At 37.9% G+C, this 21704-nt stretch overlaps 1 protein-coding gene across 3 annotated transcripts in view; it reads left to right on the top strand.

The window, feature by feature from the left end:
• Positions 1-21704, top strand: part of NUP205 (nucleoporin 205) — a 93707-nt gene that overhangs the window by 48586 nt on the left and 23417 nt on the right. For all 3 annotated transcript variants that reach the window (XM_058427035.1, XM_032761852.2, XM_058427040.1), the window contains exons 20-33: positions 868-949; positions 1462-1626; positions 1956-2080; positions 8663-8777; positions 10428-10577; positions 11170-11241; positions 11609-11766; positions 12119-12199; positions 12929-13120; positions 13939-14206; positions 14383-14481; positions 17356-17504; positions 19706-19897; positions 20782-20903. In XM_058427035.1, coding sequence (XP_058283018.1) covers positions 868-949; positions 1462-1626; positions 1956-2080; positions 8663-8777; positions 10428-10577; positions 11170-11241; positions 11609-11766; positions 12119-12199; positions 12929-13120; positions 13939-14206; positions 14383-14481; positions 17356-17504; positions 19706-19897; positions 20782-20903 — 1970 coding nt within the window. The remainder of the gene's footprint in view (positions 1-867; positions 950-1461; positions 1627-1955; positions 2081-8662; positions 8778-10427; positions 10578-11169; positions 11242-11608; positions 11767-12118; positions 12200-12928; positions 13121-13938; positions 14207-14382; positions 14482-17355; positions 17505-19705; positions 19898-20781; positions 20904-21704) is intronic.

Genomic DNA, 21704 nt, shown 5'->3' on the forward strand with positions numbered 1-21704 from the left:
GCTGGGATTACAGGCCTGAGCCACCGTGCCTGGCCTTGTTGAAGGATTTTATTGTGTAGTCCTTCATAGAGTCCCTATTTTGAAATAAGGACTCTTCTGGCATGTTGGATGGCACAGATCTTATTTTGTGTGTTATAGTCCCTCACATCTAGTACCTTTAGCATCCCTAGATACCACTATCTGTCAGTAGTAACTTCTAGTTGTGATTACTTAGATGACTCCACTTATTTCTAAGTTCCCTTTGGAGTGGTGGTACCACCCAGCATGAGAAACACCATAAGAAGTATAAGTCTCATCTGTGGCTTATCGATGAGGTTTATGAAACCATGTGATAATCAGGGGATGCTGAAGGTTTTTGATGTGCTGATTTTTGTGTTGATTTTGGTATAAATTGTTATTACTGATTTAACATCATCCTAGATTATTAAAGGCAAAATCAGCTCAGAAATAGAAAACGGGTGATAAGTAATACATTTCTAAAGAGAGAAGATGAAAATTTTATTTTACATTTTAGTTAAGATCTCGTAACATTGACTATATAATGAAGAGGTCAGTAAACAGCAATTTCATGTGATTTTTTTTTTTTCTTTTTGACTAGCTTGATGCTTTGGGAAGGAAAATTAGGAAGCAAGTTTTGAAATCAATGAGTTTATAAAACTTTTGTTTCTTTAATTATTTGTATAGAGAGCTAACTTACGGCAGCTTAAGGAACTGAGTTTTCTATTAAAAATGTAACCAAAACGTAAATACCTAAGCAGATTTGCCTATTTTTCTTTATGGATGAATGTTTATATGTATCAATCATAGTTTTTCTAATATTTAGAAACCTGTAATAATTTGTCATTTTTTACCTTCATGTTACTTCAGAGTATAAGTCAGAAACTAATGGCTGGATTTGTGGAGTGTTTGGATTGTGAGGATGCAGAGGAATTTGTACGTCTGGAAGAGGGTATGTCTTAGATTAATGTGCATACATGCATTCTTTTACTTTTTATAAATGCTTAATTTAAAGAAAACACTTGTAATTGTTAACTGTTTAGTAATGGTGTAAAAGAAATTGAGAATTTGCTAGAATACAGGTTGAGAATACAAAATCCAAAATAAAATCTAAAACCTTTTGACCACCACCAACATGACTCTTAAAGGAACTGCTCATTGGTTCATTTTGGATTTTGGATTTTTGGATTAGGGATGCTTAACCTGTATAATGCAAATATTCTAAAATTCAAAAAATTTGAAATCTGAAGCACTTCTAGTCTCACACATTTCAGATAAAGGGTACTCGTAAATTTATAAGGGTTTTAGGATTCCTCTTTAAATAAATCTGAAATGAAAGTGATAGATAATCAGGCAAACGATCTAAAGAAAACATGGAGTTGGAATACAAGTTTTGTATTTTTTATTTGACTTATGTTAACTTTCCATTGTTTTGTAATTTTGTTTTGTGATTTCTGTATTAAGGATCAGAACTTGAAAAGAAATTAGTTGCAATTCGTCATGAAACAAGAATCCACATCTTGAATCTTCTCATTACCTCTCTGGAATGCAATCCACCCAATCTTGCTCTCTACCTGTTGGGCTTTGAATTGAAGAAACCTGTCAGTACTACAAACCTACAAGATCCAGGTATAGCCTAAGACATAAAGGCATTTCTTTCCTTCCATATTTGTGTATCTCATGGGTCACTGATTGCATTCTGGGCTCATGGGATAATTCATTGAAAGAAAAAGTGTAAGAAAGGTAATGTGATGGATGGGTCAGTCTTTAGGGCTTAGAACAAGACTGGACAAACTGAGCTATAGAGAATCAGCCTTTAACAATTTTCTGTATCAGTATTTGAAAGAGTGTTTACAGTACAGCATATATTTACAAAATTTAACTTTTGAAAAGGCAGTCCAAGATTTTAATGCAGAAATTCTAAACTGAAAGTTGAATTTCTTTTTGGTTTCATGTAGGAGTGTTAGGTTGCCCTCGGACATGCCTTCATGCCATCCTAAACATCTTGGAGAAAGGAACGGAAGGGAGAACAGGCCCAGTGGCAGTGCGAGAATCTCCTCAACTGGCTGAGCTATGTTACCAGGTACACAGAAAACTGTGTTTTGTGGTACTGAATAGAAGAAACTTGACCAGGTGCATGAGTACGCCATAGATATGACAGTATAACAGTAGGACTTAGTTGAAATGAGTTCATTTAGCAATTTGACCTGTCTTTCATTTGTGGATAAAATCCATAAAGCACAAACCCCAGTTTCTTACAGACCCAAATCTTATGTTAATCACTTGAAAAATGGAGGAAATTAGATTTTTGTGATGGATTTTTACCAGTAGCGTAGAAACTTCCAACAGTGCTGTGTTTAAAGTAGCTCCTTCTGATGGGTCAGAAGACCTCTGGTTCCCATCTCTGCCCCACAACAGGCAAAGTCACCTTGGGCATGGCATGAAATGTCTCTGAATCTGAGTTTTTAAAGCTGTGAAATGGACTCTTGAGAGACTTCAATGGGAATGTAAGTGAAAGCACTTTTTTTTTTTTTTTAAGGGGTCTCACTGTCACCCAGGCTGGAGTGCAGTGGTGTGATCACAGCTCATCGCAGCCTCAACATCCCCTGGATCAGATGATCCTCCACCTCAGCCTCCCAAGTAGTTGGGACTATATGTGTGTCCCACCATGCTTGACTAATTTTTGTATTTTTAGTAGAGATGGTGTTTTGCCACATTGCCCAGGCTGGGAAAGCACTTTTTTTTTTTTTTTTTTTGATACGGAGCCTCGCTCTGCCACCTAGGCTGGAGTGCAGTGGCACAACTGTGGCTCACTGCAACCTTTAACTCCCAGGCTCAAGCGATTCTCCTGCCTCAGCCTCCCAAGTAGCTGGGACTACAGGTGTACGCCACCATGCCCAGCTAATTTTTGTATTTTTAGTAGAGACAGGGTTTCATCATGTTGGCCAGGCTGGTCTCAATGTCTTGACCTTGTGATCCACCTGCCTCGGCCTCCCAAAGTGCTGGGATTATAGGCATGAGCCACCGCGCCCAGCCAGAAAGCAGTTTTTAATAACCAAATAAATTAAGAAGTCCTGTATACAACTATGGTAGGTGGTAGAATGTCAGATTAAGATTTAAACTATAATGAGGGCTGAGCCTGGGCACAGTGGCTCACGCCCATAACCCCAGCACTTTGGAGGCTGAGGTGGTCTGGATCACTTGAGGCCAGGAGTTGGAGACCAGCCTGGGAAACATGGCAAAACCTTGTCTCTGCTAAAAATACAAAAATTAGCTGGGCGTGGTGGCGCGTGCCTGTAATCCCAGCTACTTGGGAGGCTGGGGCATGAGAATTGCTTAAACCCAGGAGGTAGAGGTTGCAGTGAGCTGCGATCATGCCACTGCACTCCAGTTGGGTGGCAAAGTGAGACTCTGTCTCAAAAAAATAAAAATAAATAAATAAACTATAATGAGAACTTTCGTTTCACTTGTTCACTTTTGTTTATTTATTGTTTTATTCATTTTATAAGTGTTTTAAGAACTAGGCTTGGCCGGGTGCAGTGACTCACGCCTGTAATCCCAGCACTTTGGGAGGCTAAGGCGAGCAGATACCTGAGGTTAGGAGTTGGAGACCAGCCTGGCCAACATGGTGAAACCCCATCTCTACTAAAAATACAAAAAAAATTAGCTAGGTGTGGTTGCAGACGCCTGTAATCCCAGCTCTTCAGGAGGCTGAGGCAGGAGAATTGCTTGTACTCGGGAGGCAGAGATTGCAGTGAACCTAGATCATGGAACTGTACTCCATCCTGGGCAAGAAGAGCGAAACTCCGTCTCAAGAAAAAAAAAAAAAAAAAAAGAACTAGGCTTTATAAGCTGGGACTAATTTCTCAATTTAAGTGTTACCCTAAATTTACCTTTTTATGATAAGAAATGGTGGATCATGAGGTCAGGACATCAAGACCATCCTGATTAACATGGTGAAACCCTGTCTCTACTAAAAATACAAAAATTCATCCTGGCTAACATGGTGAAACCCCATCTCTACTAAAAATACAAAAATTAGCTGGGTATGGTGGCAGGCACCTGTAGTCCCAGCTACTCAGGAGGCTGAGGCCGGAGAATGGCGTGAACCTGGGAGGCGGAGCTTGCAGTGAGCTGAGATCTTGCCACTGCACTCCAGCCTAGGTGAGCGAGACTTTCTCAAAAAAAAAAACAAAAAAAAAAAAAAAGAATTATCCGGGTATGGTGATGTGCATCTGTAGTCCCAGCTACTTGGGAGGCTGAGGCGGGAGAATGGTGTGGAGGCGGGAGAATGGTGTGAACCCGGGAGGTGTCCACCATGCACCAGCCTAGGCAACAGGGAGACCCCCTCTCAAAAAAAAAAAAAAAAAATTGATCACTAATCTTAGTTTATGGTTGATATATAAGTAGAAACAGTTGATAAGCTTAACACCTAGATTAATGGCAGGTGAAGTAAATGAATGAAGCCAGGGTCCAGTTAAGGGAGTGGGAGGAAAGGAGAATCTGGCAGACTGGAGAGCACATGCCTTCCTACTCATCCCTGGCTTATTTTACCATGCCAGAGTGCAGGATTTGTTGGGCCAGATTGTCTGAATTTTTATTTTTATTTATTCATTTTTAAAAGGATTTGGAAATCTGAATTTTTGTGAAAGTTGTTCTAATTTTTAGAACACTATACTGGCCAAGGAAAACATGTCCATACCAGCAGTTTACCAGTTTATAACCTACTCACTGTTGTTGTTGTTGTTGTTGTTGTTGTTGTTGTTACTGTTTTTTGAGATGGAGTCTCACTGTATTGCCCAGATGGAGCGCAGTGGTGCGATCTCAGCTCACCGCAACCTCCACCTCGTGGGTTCAAGTGATTCTCCTGCCTCAGCCTCCCAAGTAGCTGGGATTACAGGCATGTGCCATCATGCCTGGCTAATTTTGTATTTTTAGTAGAGATGGGGCTTCACCGTGTTGTCCAGGCTGGTCTCAAACTCCTGACCTTAGATGATCCACCCGCCTTGGCCTCCCAAAGTGCTGAGATTACAGGCATGAGCCACTGCGCCTGGCCATAACATATGCTCTGTGACCTTGCTACTCAAATATGGCCCAGGGACCAGTATCATCAGCATTATCTCCTAGGAGCTTATTAGTGCAGAATCTGAGGCCCCACTTTAGACCTGATGAGTCAGGATCTGCATTTTTACAGCAATCACTGCTCCATTTATAACTAAATATACTCCCTTTACCTGTATGTTTGTACTTCACCCTGCTTCAGAAAAAAATTTAAACCTCTAAGTAAGAAGAGCTTATTAGTTTAAATAAATCTGACTGTAGCAAAGGGAAATGGTTCTTATTGATATCTTCCTTGTCCTGCAACGCAAGGGCTTCTGGGTGAAGAAGTTGAGGCCTCGTGCCTTTGCCCTCTTTTCTTTAAGAACGGAGATTTCTTCTACCTGGTCCCTGGTCTTGGAAACCAGGAAGGATATAGGCCACATCTTAATAAAATGGCTTGCAGTGCTTTTTGAACTCACTTTTTGTGTCCTTCTCTTTTTTTTTTTTTTTGGTTGGGGGACAGAGTCTTGCTCTGTCGCCTAGCCTGGAGTGCAGTGGTGTGGTCTCGGCTCACTGCAACCTCCATCTCCCAGGTTCAAGCAATTCTCGTGCTTCGGTCTCCCAAGTAGCTGGGATTACAGCCATCCTTGGGCCACCATACCTGGATAATTTTTGTGTTTTTAGTGGAGATGGGGTTTCACCATGTTGGCCAGGGTGGTCTCAAACTCCTGACCTCAGGTGATCCGCCCACCTTGGCCTCCCAAAGTGCTGGGATTACACGCAGTTCTCTTCTAATAGTATTATTTTTTCCACTTGTTAGAGTATCTTCTTGTGTTTTCTTAACTCCCCCAGTAATACACCTAACTGGTTTTGTTTTGAGAAGTTCAGTATTAGCTTAAGTTTTTGTTCGTTTATAGAATATCAAAACAGTATCAAAACTGTTTGAAAGGTCAATGTACATCTGTAGCAGAGCTGCTTACTCTTTTCCTTGTCTTCTTTCTCTTTGTGTATATACATTGTTTATAGTTGTATTCAGTATACATGAAATTTTGTGTCTTTTTTACTCCTCTGTGTATAAACTTTCTGTGCTGCAACAATGTAAATTGCATTCAGGTTGTTTCCAGTTTTTTTTTACTCTGCTCTAGCGAACAAAAATATAAAAATTAGCCAGGCGTTGTGCCATGTGCCTGTAAACCCAGCTACTTGGGAGGCTGAGGCAGGAGAATCGCTTGAACCGGGGAGATGGAGGTTGTAAATAAATGGAGTTATAAATAAATAGATTACCTTTGGTTTTATATTTTTCTTAAGAATATATTTCCAGGTGGGAGTGGTGGCTCACACCTGTAATCCCAGCACTTTGGGAGGCTGAGGCGGGTGGATCACAAGGTCAGGAGATCAAGACCATCCTGGCTAACATGGTGAAACCCCGTCTCTACTAAAAATACAAAAACAAAAAATTAGCCAGCTGTGGTCATGGGCACCTGTATTCCCAGCTACTCAGGAGGCTGAGGTGGGAGAATGATGTGAACTCGGGACGTGGAACTTGCAGTGAGCCAAGATCGCGCCACTGCACTCCAGCCTGGGCGACAGAACGAAACTGCGTCTCAAAAAAAACAAAAGAAAGAAAAAACAATGTATTTCCAGACAAGGGTTTATAGTCAGTTCTCGTTATTCACAGTAGTTGTGTTTTATAAAGTCATTGTGAACACTGAATTGGTGAATTCATTGCCCCTATGGAAAATACAGGCTAGGATTCCTGCAAGCTTCTGGTTCCAACATTCTTGTCAACTGATGAATTCATAATCATGTTTTATGTGTGTTTCTGTTTAAAGACACCTTACTTAATGTAGTTGATTCATTAACATTAAACTCATAGCCAACAGCACTATAACTCAGCCTGAATGAAATTTATCTAATGTAGTATTTTATCCTAAAGGCGTATCACAGCCTTTTTGCACTTAGGAACACAAGGCAGCATTTCAGCACTACGCTTGGGGGCTATTTTAAACAGCAAAATCAACAGAAAGCACAAAAATGCAAAAACCGTGGCACTAAATAGACCGTTTAAGGGACCCGTTTTGTAGTATGATAGCTGGAACAGGTAAAGCATTGCTCCATTTGAGAGCATGAGAGTTCGGTGACTGCAGTTTGTAGCTGTTCTCCCGTGCATGAAGGACCATGGAAGCACTGCAAGTATCGATCTTGGGATTTTAAATAAATTTTAGCATGTTAGGTGAATTTGCAAATATGGAATCTGTAAATAATGAGGATTGACTGTGTTGGGTCAAAGGCTATCAAGAGTTTTGACTTTAGATTTTAATTCACAAGTAGTCATAACAATTATACTAGGTATTAATAGTGCTTAGAATAAACATGTCTAAACTGCCTGGTACATGGAAAGCATCTAATAAATGTTCATATTAGCCACGCATCATGGCATGCAATTACTGTAGTCCCAGCTACTCAGAAGGCTGAGCTGGGAGGATCGCTTGAGCCCAGGAGGTCGAGGCTGCAGTGAGCTGTGATTGCATCACTGCACCACTGTACTCCAACCTGGGTAACAGAGTGAGACCCTGACTCAAAAAAAGTTTTTTTTTGCTGATTTATAATATGATGCCTACCTATTATCATCTTGATTTTTTTTTTTTAATTCTTGAAAACAGATAGACATTTTTTATTATGGGCTATTTTTATTTTTCTCATATAAAATGTCTTTTACCATTTGGGCTACTTAGATATTTATGTTATTCATATCTGCAATGGAGATCTTTATATATATTAGAGCTAGCAACTTTTTCTTATATTTAATATAAGAACTTTTTTCTCTTATCTATTTTTTGTTAAATTTTTATTCAGTTTATTGTTATTTAGTTGAATTTATGGATCTTCTTTGTAATTTCTGCATTTGCTTTAGTTTCGGTAATTTTAATCTTCCTGAGGTTGAGATGTAACTCGTATGGTTCTCAGAAGTTACTTCCAAGTAATTTGCTACTAATAATTTTTTTTTCTTTTCTTTTTTTTTTTTTGAGACAGGGTCTTACTCTGTCACCAGGCTGGAGTACAGTGGCATGATCTTGGCTCACTGCAACCTCCACCTGCGGGGTTCAAGTGATTAATCTGCCTCAGCCTTCCGAGTAGTTGGGATTACAGGCACATGCCACCATGCCTGGCTAATTTTTGTATTTTTATAGAGACAGAGTTTCACCATGTTGACCAGACTGGTCTCAAACTCCTGACCTCAGGTAATCTGCCCACCTCGGCCTCCCAAAGTGTTGGGAGGTGAGCCACCATGCCCAGCCTGCTACTAATAATTAAGCTAAAATACTAAAATGTACTATATGTGTATAGTAAAATTAACTATATGTGTATATATTAGTAAGTATATTAATGATAGTTCTACAATAACGTCATCAGCCCTCAATTGTATTTCAGTGTATTTTCTTGAGCTAGGTTGCCTAGGACTGTTCATAACTCTGAGGTTATGTTTTGTGCATCTGTCCATTTTACTTGAATTGTTGATGGGTCCTAGTTTTTCACTTAGTAGGTCTAAGTTCATATTTTGTTACCTTAATATGTATAACACAGAAAGACTGATTTAGGGATTTTTCTTACTTTAATGCTTTAGGTCATATATCAGTTATGTGCATGCTCTGATACATCTGGTCCTACTATGAGGTACTTGAGAACCAGCCAGGATTTCTTATTTTCCCAGTTGCAGTATCTACCATTTTCTAACAAAGGTAGGCCATTATTTTCCCTTATTTATAAGAACACATTTATGATTCCATGTTAAGTGATTTTATTTATACAATATTTGGGGGAATTCTGTTCTAATTCTGATACTGTGGCTTCTTTGTTATTTTGGGTTCTTTTTGTAATTTCTGCTTAAAGAAGGCTGATATTTTAACTGCTAGCAAAAATTTATTTAAATATAGCCTATCAAGGATGGAATTTGATTCTCTTACAACAAATAAAATTTAAAGATTGTGTTGAAGGGATTAGAAAATTAATGGGAATTTAAAGTTTTTGAATGAAAATTGTTTTACAAAGATTTCTGATTTTCTCTTCCCAGGCTGTTTATGAGAAAAAAAAAAATCTCGACTTACTCTTGGTTCTTGTGTTTGTATTGAAACCAATTCATATCTTGAAATGAAAAGTTGAAAACTAATTATGGTAGAAAACAGTTTTAACTTAGTTTATTGACATGACTAACAATTATTCCATGCTAATGCAGTCTTATCAGGATTCTACTTTATTTTTTTTTTTTGACCAACTTTTAACAGTTTTCTGAATTCGGATTATATTCAGTCTTGGTCTATTGAGTTTTTTAAAAGTTTAGCTTGTGTCATCTTTATGTTTTAGGAAATTGAGGCTCACACATGCCATAAACAAATTTCTATTACTAGTAATTGTCAACATCTAATTTACCTTTTAGAGTAATGGTGTTAGACCTCTGAGAATTATCTATTGGCAAAAGGTTTTTCACTTTATTTTCGTAAGTGTCTTATTTTTAGTTCTGGGATTTTGTTTATGTACGAAGCTTTTAGAAACCCTCTTTTCCCACCTAACTAATTAAAAATAAAAACGTCTTACCTATTATGGTATGTGTTTTATAAAACTTCATTTAGCTTTGCCTGAAATTATTATTAGTATTGTTATTTGGTTAATTTTATGTTTATACTGTCACAGTTTAGGGTTTCAATGTCAAGCATACTAAAATAGTATTGGATTAAAAAAATCTTATTGTAGGACCAGGCACAGTGGCTCGCGCCTGTAATCCCAGTGCTTAGGTAGGCTGAGACAGGAGGGTCACGGAAGCCAGGAGCTCAAGTACAGCCTGGGCAACAGAGTGAGACCCTGTCTCTACAATAAAAAATAAATAAATAAATAAATAAATAACTATTGTATAAGTGATTCTCAGCCTTAATTAAATGTTAAACCACATCATTAATTGAGGTATTATAAAATCATGCAATTTAAGTTTAATTTTTCTTAAGTATTTGTTTTGTGAAATCAAAACCAAACTATGATAGTTTTTTGAGTTATGTATTTGAAAATTACTTTAAAATATTGTTTTATATATCAGTGTCAAAATATGATAGACTCAGGATCTTTGTGAAATTAAAATCAGTAATGAAAACTTGATTCTCTTTTACTCTTCATTTACTTTAGCCCATCTTTCATAAATTTATACTAGCTTATTTTTTTCTTCCTTGGTATCTTTTTTTTTCCTCTTGTAATTTTACAGAGTGAGAAATTATTATGTTGCTGAGTTTCATAAATTATTGACTTTGTTACATGGGAAAATATCTGTTGAGTTACAGAATTTAAGTCTGTTTTGATACTGTGTTATTACTCTGGGAAACAAAATTTACATGTTTAAATTCTAGAATATGAAATATCTATGCTGAACCAGATGTCATGGCTTATGAAAACTGCCTCAATAGAGCTAAGGGTAACCTCTCTGAATCGTCAGCGGTCGCATACCCAGAGGCTCCTACACCTCTTACTGGATGACATGCCGGTGAAACCATACTCGGGTGAGTATTAGTATTTGTTTCATTGTGCTGGTGACTAGTTGTCGTGAAGACAAGCACAAATCTGAAGCTTGTGCTTAGTATGTGACTATAGACCAAAACTATCTTCTCACTTTTAGAATATTTTTTTTCTTAAAACACAAAAATTTTAACTCATCTTATGATTGTCATTTATTATTATTTTAAGCATCCACATTACACTATAGTCATACCGGTATTATATACAAAATTGTCAGTGGAGTTTGTCATACTGAGCCAGCATGACCTAAGCTATTTCAGGATGTATTATTCATGCAAATTAAGCATAAACTTTTAAAATCATCTCATTGGCATGACTGGGTCTTGCCATTTTTGAGAATCTGATTATTCTCTTTACAATTGTGCAGTGGATTCCATAGGGACGGAAAGAATTAGATGAATGTTGGTAGTAAGTCCTCATCAGTCTTTGCATTTTAATTATCCATTTGCACAGGACTCTTTGATGTAGAAACAATGACCTAGAAATAAAATACCTTATGTTTGTTATTTCCAAATAAATGTAGTTTTAAGAGTATGTTCTTCTTTTTGTGATTCAATATTATTGATGTTCCAACAGACGGTGAAGGAGGAATAGAAGATGAAAACAGGTCTGTTTCTGGGTTCCTTCACTTTGACACTGCTACAAAAGGTAATAATGCCCTTTGAATTTGTAATAAATTTATTTTATAGACATATATTACATGGCTTAAAACTTCAAGGGATTATTATGCCTGTGCCTGCAAACTCTGAACTGGTATAGAAAAGTTACATAAAGGATTATTTGCCACCTGAAAAATTTTTTTTATAATAGGATTATACAACAGGAAAGAAAATATTTTTGCTAATGGATGTATCAGAAATAAAATCAAATTTAGATTCCAATACAGTTTTCAGTTTCTTGGCTATTTTATGCTCTTTCTGAAAATAGCACTGTCTTTGAAAATCAACTGAATATGGTGGTTTGCCCTTCTTTTCAATGTCCCAAGTAAAATCAAATTACTTTTTATTATTTCTAGTACGTCGAAAAATTCTAAATATTCTTGACTCGATTGACTTCAGTCAGGAGATCCCTGAGCCTTTGCAGTTGGATTTTTTTGATCGGGCCCAGATTGAACAAGTTATTGCTAACTGTGAACACAAGAATTTACGGGGACAGACAGTCTGCAATGTCAAGGTGAGGGTTGCTTTAAAAGTACGTATCTGCAGTGTCAAGTGGCTCAGACCTTAAGTCATCAGAAACAAATAGAACCATACAGGTTTTCTTTCTGATAGAGACATTGGTTTAGTAGTTTATAGGAAGGACTGTGGTTTTTGTAAAATATCCCTGAAATAAAACTTAATATATCACACTAACTTCTTGAAAAGGGATACTTAATATTTTGGTCTAGAAATTGGACAGTGCTTTTGTTAGATTATATATAAAGGTATCTGACACCTTTCCCTTTAGGGCAGTTTATGGTAATTGCTAGGTGTTATTGTTCTACCAGTGTCAGAAATGTCTTATTTTTCTTTTCCCAATTATCCAGCTTCTTCATAGGGTTCTTGTAGCTGAAGTAAATGCCCTTCAGGGTATGGCAGCCATAGGACAGAGACCTCTACTCATGGAGGTAAGCTTTGTTGAGTATGTGTTCGTTTCAACCTTTTAACTGCTTAGGTTGCTGGTGAAAAGACTAAAGTAGTATATTGACATGTAGTTTGCTAATTAGTAAGCTGCCTAAAAATTAAACATTTAGGGAGTCTTTCACTTTTGATTTTATAACTTTTATAAACTGAACTATCTGGTATGCCAAAATAAATAACACCTTTTCTGCTAGGCTAGTTAAGGATTTGCAACCTGACCATATTTCGTATTAGACCTCACTTGGTCCCCATCAGTGAGACAGGAGGGTCATTTGTCATCACAAGTGGAAAGTTACAGGTAAGAGGTTAGGTGGGAAGAACCACATGCATGGAGATATAGCTGGCCAGGCCAAAGCAAGAGGCAAAGAAATAGATGTCAGGGAAACATGCCATTGAACTTGGAGTTTAGATAATTCTAGTGCTCTAGAGTAAGCAAGTATAAGTAGATGGGTACAAGGAGAAAGAATATGATATCAAAAAATACATATTTATCTATGCCACCTCTGTCCCCTACCTTTCATGCACATATACACACACATACACACCTTACATATTAATATTTTGTATAGCCCTGGCTACTACTGAAATAATATGAAGAGATATCTGCTTCCTGGCATGCATGTAGTAGGTTTCCAAATAAATATTTTCTGAGTAACTGACAGATAACTGATCTTATTTGCCTGTTTAAACTTACGATTCAATTCCTGTGGCTTTAGGAAATCAGCACTGTACTTCAGTATGTGGTAGGAAGAAATAAATTGCTGCAGTGTCTTCATGCAAAACGTCATGCTCTGGAGTCGTGGAGGCAACTGGTAGAAATTATACTGACAGCTTGTCCCCAGGACCTCATTCAGGCAGAGGATCGACAACTGATTATTCGTGATATTTTACAAGATGTGCATGATAAGGTGACATACTTCCTAAATTACTTTATACTGCTGAACAAATATGTATCATTTAAACAAATATATTTTGGCACCCTAATTGTTTTCCATTTTTGATTGGGAGTAAAATAGAATTGCACAATAGCAACGTTAAGACTTTTCCTCGAGAAAGGGATTAATTCTGTACAGTAGTGGCTCTCAACCAGAGTGTATGTCCGAATTATCTAGGGAGCTTTGTAAAAATTCACATGGACAGAGCCCACCCCAGACCTACTGAATGTGGTGGTGAGACCATTTATGTGAATTTCAAAAAGAAACCTCCCTAGGGAATTCTGATAGGAATCCCTTCTGGTTAAGAACAACCGTTAACTAGCATCATATTTAAGTTTCTCTGTATATATTAGATTCCTTTCTTTCTTTTTTTTTTTTTGACTAATTTCTGTATTCCATTCTTATACTGTTATCATAGTTGACAAGCTAAATGTATATAAAACTCGTTAATGGGCTGTGTGCAGTGATTCATGCCTGTAATCCCAGAACTTTGAGAGGCCAAGGTGGGAGGATCGCTTGAGCCCAGGAGTTTGAGACCAACCTGGGCAACATAGTGAGATTCCGTCTCTACGAGCATGATGGTTTGCACCTGTAGTCACAGTTGCGGGAGGCTGAGGTGGGAAGACCGCCTGAGCTCAGGAGGTCAAGGCTGAAGTGAGCTGAGAATAAGCAGCCTGGGTGACAGAGCGAGACCCTGTCTTCAAAAAAAAAAAAAAAAAAAAGCTATGAAATTTGTTAATGATTATTGCTGAAAGCAGGATTCTCACTCTAATTTGCCCTTGTCCTTTAAGATACTGGATGATGAAGCAGCGCAAGAGTTAATGCCTGTGGTCGCCGGGGCGGTGTTCACACTGACTGCTCACCTAAGCCAGGCCGTCCTCACCGAACAGAAGCAAACATCAGTCTTGGGACCAGCAGAGGCCCATTACGCTTTTATGCTTGATAGTTCCTTCACCTCACCTCCTCCAGAAGAGAACCCATTAGTGGGTTTTGCTTCTATTGGAGATTCTTCACTTTACATCATATTGAAGAAACTGTTAGACTTCATTTTGAAGACAGGTTTTTTTCATCTAAATTTTCTATAAATTCTATCTTTTGTATTTGTTTTAACTTTGAGAAAAGATTTTCTTTTTTTTTTATTTTTTATTTTTTCCTGAATTTTATTTTATTTTCTTTATTTTTTTTTTTTTTTAATGAGAAAAGATTTTCATTTGACATCTTCCTAATCTCCCTAGGTGGTGGATTCCAACGAGTGAGGACTCACTTGTATGGCTCTCTGCTTTATTACTTACAGATTGCCCAGAGACCTGATGAACCAGACACCTTAGAAGCAGGTAGAATGAGATCAATTTCTAATCTTTTCTGGATTGGGAGATGGTTACTTTAAATTGAAAAAAAAAAAATCACTTCTCCATCTTTTGACTAATCAAAACTGTAATAAATGAATATTAGTGTCATTTTTAAAGCATTTACTCAAAAGTTGAGGAAGAATGTTTAGTTTTTAAGAATTATAGAAAACCTTCAAATAATACTTAAGCTTTTATATACTTCTGTAACTCCCTCACTTGCCTTAAGTCCCACTGAACAGTATGCTCTACATAGAATAGTCCAATGTCTTTCTTTCCTTTGTACTACATCAGAGTACTTATCTAGTTGATTCTTTTAAAATATCTCGGCCTGGAGTGGTGGCTCACGCCTGTAATCCTAGCAGTTTGGGAGGCCAAGGCCGATGGATCACCTGAGGTCAGGAGTTCAAGACCAGCTTGGCCAATATGGTGAAATCCCATCTCTATTAAAAATCAAAAAATTAGCAGCCATAGTGGCAGGCATCTGTAATCCCAGCTACTCGGGAGGCTGAAGCAGGAGAATTGCTTGAACCCAGGAGGCAGAGGTTGCCCAGATTGTGCCACTGCACTCCAGCCTGGGCAACAAGAGTGAAACTCCATCTCAAAAAGAAACACAAAAGTCTTTGTTATTCCATGATATGGATGAAACACTTATTTGCCATTTCCCTTATTCACAGGCATTTCAATTGTTTCTAAATTTTTATTACAAAAATGCTACATCAACTTTTTTTATATGCCTATATTTCTAAAAAAGGATGCTGCTTAATAGTGGAATTTCCATGTGAAAAAGTATGTGCTTTTATTTTAAAAAGATTCGAACGAATGACCTTCTCCAGTATAAACTCATCAATAGTATACATGTATCTTTTTGTACTAGTGAGGTTTTCTTTGGATAAATTCCAAGAAGTGGAATTTCTTGGTCAAAAGTTAGGCACATTTAAAATATTCCTAAATGCTGCTTTCTAAAATATAGTTAGCATTTTTAATTGAAACTAATCGTAAGACATGAAAATGTTATTAAGCGTTCAACACATCAGTATATAATGCTTTATATACTTTGTAGACATTTGATGTTCAATCAAGTCATTCAGAGTTATTCTGCCATTTGTTAAGAAGTTGTCAGAGCACCTTCTGATAATGGATTTTCTTTGGGCTCTTCACCTTTGTGAGTGCTATTTTGTATAGACTGTTAAAAACCACTGTGTACATAAGGTTCAATTGATCTTATTATCCTTATGGTGGTTGTATTTTATGCCATACATAGTATCCTACAAGGTAGTAATAGCCAAATGGTAGATTTATAGGCATGTAGCACCCACATAAATAATGTATGAGAGTATCTGTAAGATGAGGAAAAATAACAGAATAGTTTAGAGAAGTTTTTTAAGCAAACACAAGCTTCTTTTAAGAAAAGAGATAGTAATGGGATTTCTCCACTCTCAGCACCTCCCACATTTTTCTTTTGTGTGTGTTTTTTTTAACATTCCATTTAGTTGAATTGGCCAAGTCACCACTTAACCACTAGGTGGGGCTCTACAATAGGCTTTTTATAAGAAGTCATCAAGATGCCAATTTAAAAACTGCTGCTATGTAGTAGTTGGAAAAAATGAGATTAGTTTCAAATGCAAGTTATTGCTTTATTTAATGTACTTGTGAAAATTTTTAAAGAGTCTTACATAAGAGTATGTTTGTGGGTCTTACATAAAATATATGATCATACTGTTCCTAATCATTGTATATTTAAATTACCTTTATAATGGGTGTGCTTTTATTTTTAATAAGGATTTCAACTAAAAAAAAGAATAAAAATATCTGATTTTTTTGGAGGCAGATTTTTGTCTACACTGTACCTGATCCTTTCTAGCTAAATTTTCTTTTCTTTTCTTTCGTTTTTTGAGACAGAGCTTCACTCTGTAGCCCAAGCTGGAGTACAGTGGCGCGATCTCAGCTCACTGCAGCCTCCACCTCCTGGGTTCAAGTGATTCTCCTGCCTCAGCCTCCCCAGTAACTAGGATTATAGGTGTGCACCACCACGCCCCACTAACTTTTTGTATTTTTAGTAGAGACAGGGTTTCACCATGTTGGCCAGGCTGGTTTTGAACTCCTGTCCTCAAGTGATCCACCCACCTTGGCCTCCCAAAGTGCTAGGATTATAGGTGTGAGCCACCATGCCTGGCAATTTTAAAAGATCTCAATAAAAGATAAAAGATTGATTAGCAGCTGGGCACAGTGGCTCACACCTAGAATCCCAGCACTTTGGGAGGCCAAGGCAGGCGGATCACGAGGTCAGGAGATCAAGACCATCCCGGCCAACATGATGAAACCCCATCTCTACTAAAAATACAAAAATTAGCTGGGCGTGGTGGCGTGCACCTGTAGTCCCAGCTACTCGGGAGGCTGAGGCAGGAGAATCGCTTGAACCTGGGAGGCGGAGGCTGCAGTGAGCCGAGATCGCGCCACTGCACTCCAGCCTGGAGACAGAGCGAGGCTCTGTCTCAAAAAAAAAAAAAAAAGAAGGAAAAAAGAAAGATTGATGAGCAGGATAAATACAGGACATTGGTTCTCATGGAGTCTTGTAATTCATTTTGATCTCTTTAAGAATGTTTTATCCTTTTCCTGGTACAATTATTATCTTAGTGTTATGAACCATGCATGAAATAGGTGCATTGTGTTATTAGAGTTAACCTGCTTGGACCCACTGGTAAGTGGGCCTTTGTGTACAAGCAGTGATGGAAGGATTTTTTTGTTGTGTGTGTTTTTTTTTTTTCCTTCTCTCAGCTCATACCTAGCATGTGAGGTATAATTACTCAGTTATTACACTGCTTTCTACTGGAGTGTTTTTTTCTGTTTTAATCCTTTTAGCCAAGAAAACCATGTGGGAAAGGCTGACAGCCCCTGAAGATGTATTTAGCAAATTACAGCGAGAAAACATAGCCATTATTGAAAGTTATGGCGCTGCCCTCATGGAAGTGGTCTGTCGAGATGCTTGTGATGGTCATGAGATTGGAAGGGTAAAGCAACTCTTATTTAGTTTTATAATTGAATAAGTATTTTGACTTATTAAGGTATAAACTGATTCATGGCTGGGTGTGGTGCCTCATGCCTGTAATCTCAGTGCTTTGGAAGGCCAAGGTGGGCAGATTTCTTGAGTCTAGGAGTTTGAGACTAGCCTGAGCAACATGGTGAAACCCCATCTCTACAAAAAATACAAAAAATTAGCCAGCCATGGTGGCATGCACCTGTAGTCCCAGTTACTTGGGAGGCTGAGGTGGGAAAATTGCATGAGCGCAGGAGGCAGAGGTTGCCTGCGGTGAGCTGTAATCAAGGCACTGCACTCCAGCCTGGGCTACAGAGTGAGACCCTGCTGCAAAAAATAAAATAAAATAAATTGATTCTACTTTTAATAATGTATGGTACATATTAAGAATTATTTTTTATAATATAGTGTATTTTCTTATTTGCTATAATTTGAGATTTCTATTTTATTTATTCATATGTTGTGTTTAATTTTGTTAGAATCTTAATTCAGAATTGCCTTTCAGAATTATCTTGCTAATTTTGAGGTTGACTGGTAGAAACAACAGAAACACTGCTGGCTAAAGATCTTTGGTTAAGAGAATGCTGAATAAATTGCCTTGTACTGAATAGATCTTTGTCTGCCTAATTGCTTTGTGGAGAATTTGTATTTATATTTCTTGTACAGTATGGTGGCACACTGGTTATCTTCTCACTGCAGTGAGAAGATAACTTCTTAATGGAAAATTATGTAGCAAAGTTATGTAGCAATTAAATCATGTTTTTGAAGACCATAGGAAATAGGATTTTTAAAAATAAACTGTCATAACCTTTTAGTTACTTTTTTTGTTTGTTTGTTTTTGAGATGGAGTCTCGCTCTGTCGCCCAGGCTAGAGTGTAGTGGCGTGATCTCGGCTCACTGTAAGCTCTGCCTCCCGAGTTCACGCCATTCTCCTGCCTCAGCCTCCCAAGTAGCTGGAACTACAGGCGCCTGCCACTACGCCTGGCTAATTTTTTGTATTTTTAGTAGAGACGGGGTTTCACCGTGTTAGCCAGGATGGTCTCAATCTCCTGACCTCGTGATCCTCCCGCCTCGGCCTCCCAAAGGGCTGGGATTACAGGCATGAGCCACCACACCCGGCCACCTTTTAGTTATGTTTTAAAAATTTTAAAATATTTGTATGCATAGAAAAAATACTGGTAGGAGACAGACCAAAATGGATGAACTGTATTTATCAGATTGTGTAGTTATTACTTTTTTTTTTCATTGAGACAGAGTCTTGCTCTGTTGCCCAGACTGGAGTGCAGTGGCACGATCTCGGCTCACTGCAACCTCCGCCTCCCAGGTACAAGCAATTCTCCTGCCTCAGCCTCCTGAGTAGCTGGGATTACAGGCATACACCACCATGCCGGGGTAGTTTTTTTTTTTTTTTTTTTGAGACAGAGTCTCGCTTTGTCACCCAGGCTGGAGTGCAGTGGCACGATCTCAGCTCACTGCAACCTCTGCCTCCCGGGTTCAAGCAGTTCTTTGCCTCAGCCTTCCGAGTAGCTCAGATTACAGGTGCCAACCACCACGCCCAGCTAATTTTTTTTTGTAGTTGTAGTAGAGATGGAGTTTCACCATCTTGGCCAGGTTGGTCTTGAACTCCTGACCTCGTGATCCACCCACCTTGGCCTCCCAAAGTGCTGGGATTACAGGCGTGAGCCACCGCGCCCGGCCTAATCTTTTTAACAGCCAGGCTTGTCTCGGATTCCTGACAAGTGCTCCACCTGCCTCTGCCTCCCTAAGTGTTGGGATTACAGGAGTGAGCCACTGCGCCCAACCTAGTTACTATTTTTCTGTGTTTTCTGTAATGAGCATTATAAAACTTCACAGTGAGAAAAAACAGCTGTTAAAAACATTTCTTTTCTCTAACAAGCAATGTTAGAGTCTACTAAAATACACCTAATGCCGCTATTTTAGCATGTTTTGTTTTGGAAATACATCTTTACCTGAGAGCTTTCCTTTATTGATAAAGTGAGGTTCTGGAGCCATAGTTTTTAACTTCTCAAAAAAAAAGGAAATGTTATTGCAAGTAACATTCTCTTTATGAAAAAAATTCTTCATATTTCATACCTGACGTCAGATAAAGTCAGTTACCGTTGTTGATTTTGGTAGCATCTACGTGTTTTGGACTTTAATTTATTCTTTCTTCAGATGCTGGCCCTGGCTCTACTTGATAGGATTGTCTCTGTGGATAAACAGCAGCAGTGGCTTTTGTATCTTTCCAACAGTGGCTACTTGAAGGTCCTCGTAGACAGCTTGGTAGAAGATGACCGTACTTTGCAGAGCTTACTCACGCCACAGCCTCCCCTTTTAAAAGCACTTTATACTTATGAATCTAAAATGGTAAGGCTTTCTAGACATTTGATGTTAGATCAAGAAGTCATTTTCTCTTGGCTACAGATGTATTAAAGAAAATTAATGTGGCATACATTTTGAATATTTCTGTCATAAGCTGGAATCCTTTTTTTAAGGAGTTTTAAACTTCGGAATCTTTCTAGTGTGCAAAAGATGGGTGAAATGATCCTCAAAGGGATAGCTGGATAATGGGACTGCTGCTTCCCTCACTCACTCAGGTTGCTCATGATGGCAATATGACAGCCAATGCTCCATGAGGACAGAGCAAAATTGTCCTCTCACAATACAATTTAGACTATAGTAGTGGCCTATTGAAAATTTCCATGTAGATATGCTAGTTCTGTTCTAAACACAGCATTTTCAATATAGTATATAATTCTTTGTTTCTTTGCCTGCAAATCTGTTTCAATTTCTTTTTCTTCCTGGTTAAAAGGATCACAAATGTTACGATAATAGAAGCACTGAAGTTTTAGATTCTTCATTTACTCCTTTTCCTCCTTCATTTATTTAACAGGTATTTATTAAATACCTGTAAAACGGCAGTCATGGCACTAGGTACTAGAGACACAGTTGTTAGCAAAACAGACAAAATTCCTTGCCCTCCGTGGGCCCACATGATAATAACAGGACCCACACTGTAAACGAATACTTGAATCATGCAAGCTACTGTCTGTGGGCACTTTAGATATGTTGAACACTGAGGCCTCATGAAAATCCTAGGAAGAAAGCAGTATAATGTAACCTGTCACTAGCCCAGATTTCTCTTCAGTGATAACTAAGGATGAGAAATTTGCCATGAAAGTGTTGCACTTTTCTCTGAGGCCCTTGGACATGATTTCAGCACTGATGATTTTTCTCTTGTAACTCCTCAGGCATTTCTCACAAGAGTAGCAAAGATACAGCAGGGTGCATTAGAGCTGCTAAGATCAGGGGTGATTGTGAGACTAGCTCAATGCCAAGTCTATGACATGCGCCCAGAAACAGACCCGCAGAGGTAAGTGTCTATATAGATTAATTTGGTTAAACTCTCAGTAAAGGATAATTAAGGGAAAAAAAAATTCCAAACGTAATTTTGCCGCTTAGCAATTCTCTTTCATCTTGATGTGGGTTTTTTTGGTCATACTGTTCCCCTGTCATTTACTAATAAATGGAAGTTGCTACTAGGGAAAAAGTAGGTAGGGGTGGGAGAGAAGTTAGTAAATGTGTACTTGCCCAATGTTATTATTTTGTTCAATTGAAATACTTGTTTTCAGTTACACTATCTTTTAAAGAGTTGTAGTAAAATTATAATTTGTTATGGATTTCCTGTTCCGGATGATTTGAATAGAATTTCAGATTTTATATATATTTTTTCTTATTTCAGTATTTTGCTTACTGCTTGCTAATTCAAAAGCTTCAAATGGAATTGTTTGTAAGCTTTTCAGCTGATTTTTTAGTTTCAATTTTCCACATTCGATTTGAATGTGGAAAATTTGATTTGATTTTCTTTTTTGTTTACATGACTGCAGCATTGTTAGGCAGACAGCATACATTCCTAGAAGTAAATAATACTTAGTTTGAGTTTAGTAATTGTTTTAGAAGGATCTATTACCAACTTGAATGTTTACATTTTTAAGGCTTAACTACAGAACTATTTTACCTCCAGGGAAAAAATTTATTTTAGTATGCGGTCTAAAGTTTCAAACATGAGAGTTATTACTTTCACCTTAGGTAAAGTGGGTTGAGTTGAATACGCTTTAGTTCATGGCATGCTGTTATCACTTGTCTGTGCAAAGCCTCTCTCTTATTTTCATAT

Source organism: Hylobates moloch, unplaced genomic scaffold, assembly GCF_009828535.3.
Source record: "Hylobates moloch isolate HMO894 unplaced genomic scaffold, HMol_V3 SCAFFOLD_1, whole genome shotgun sequence".
Lineage (NCBI taxonomy): Eukaryota > Metazoa > Chordata > Mammalia > Primates > Hylobatidae > Hylobates > Hylobates moloch.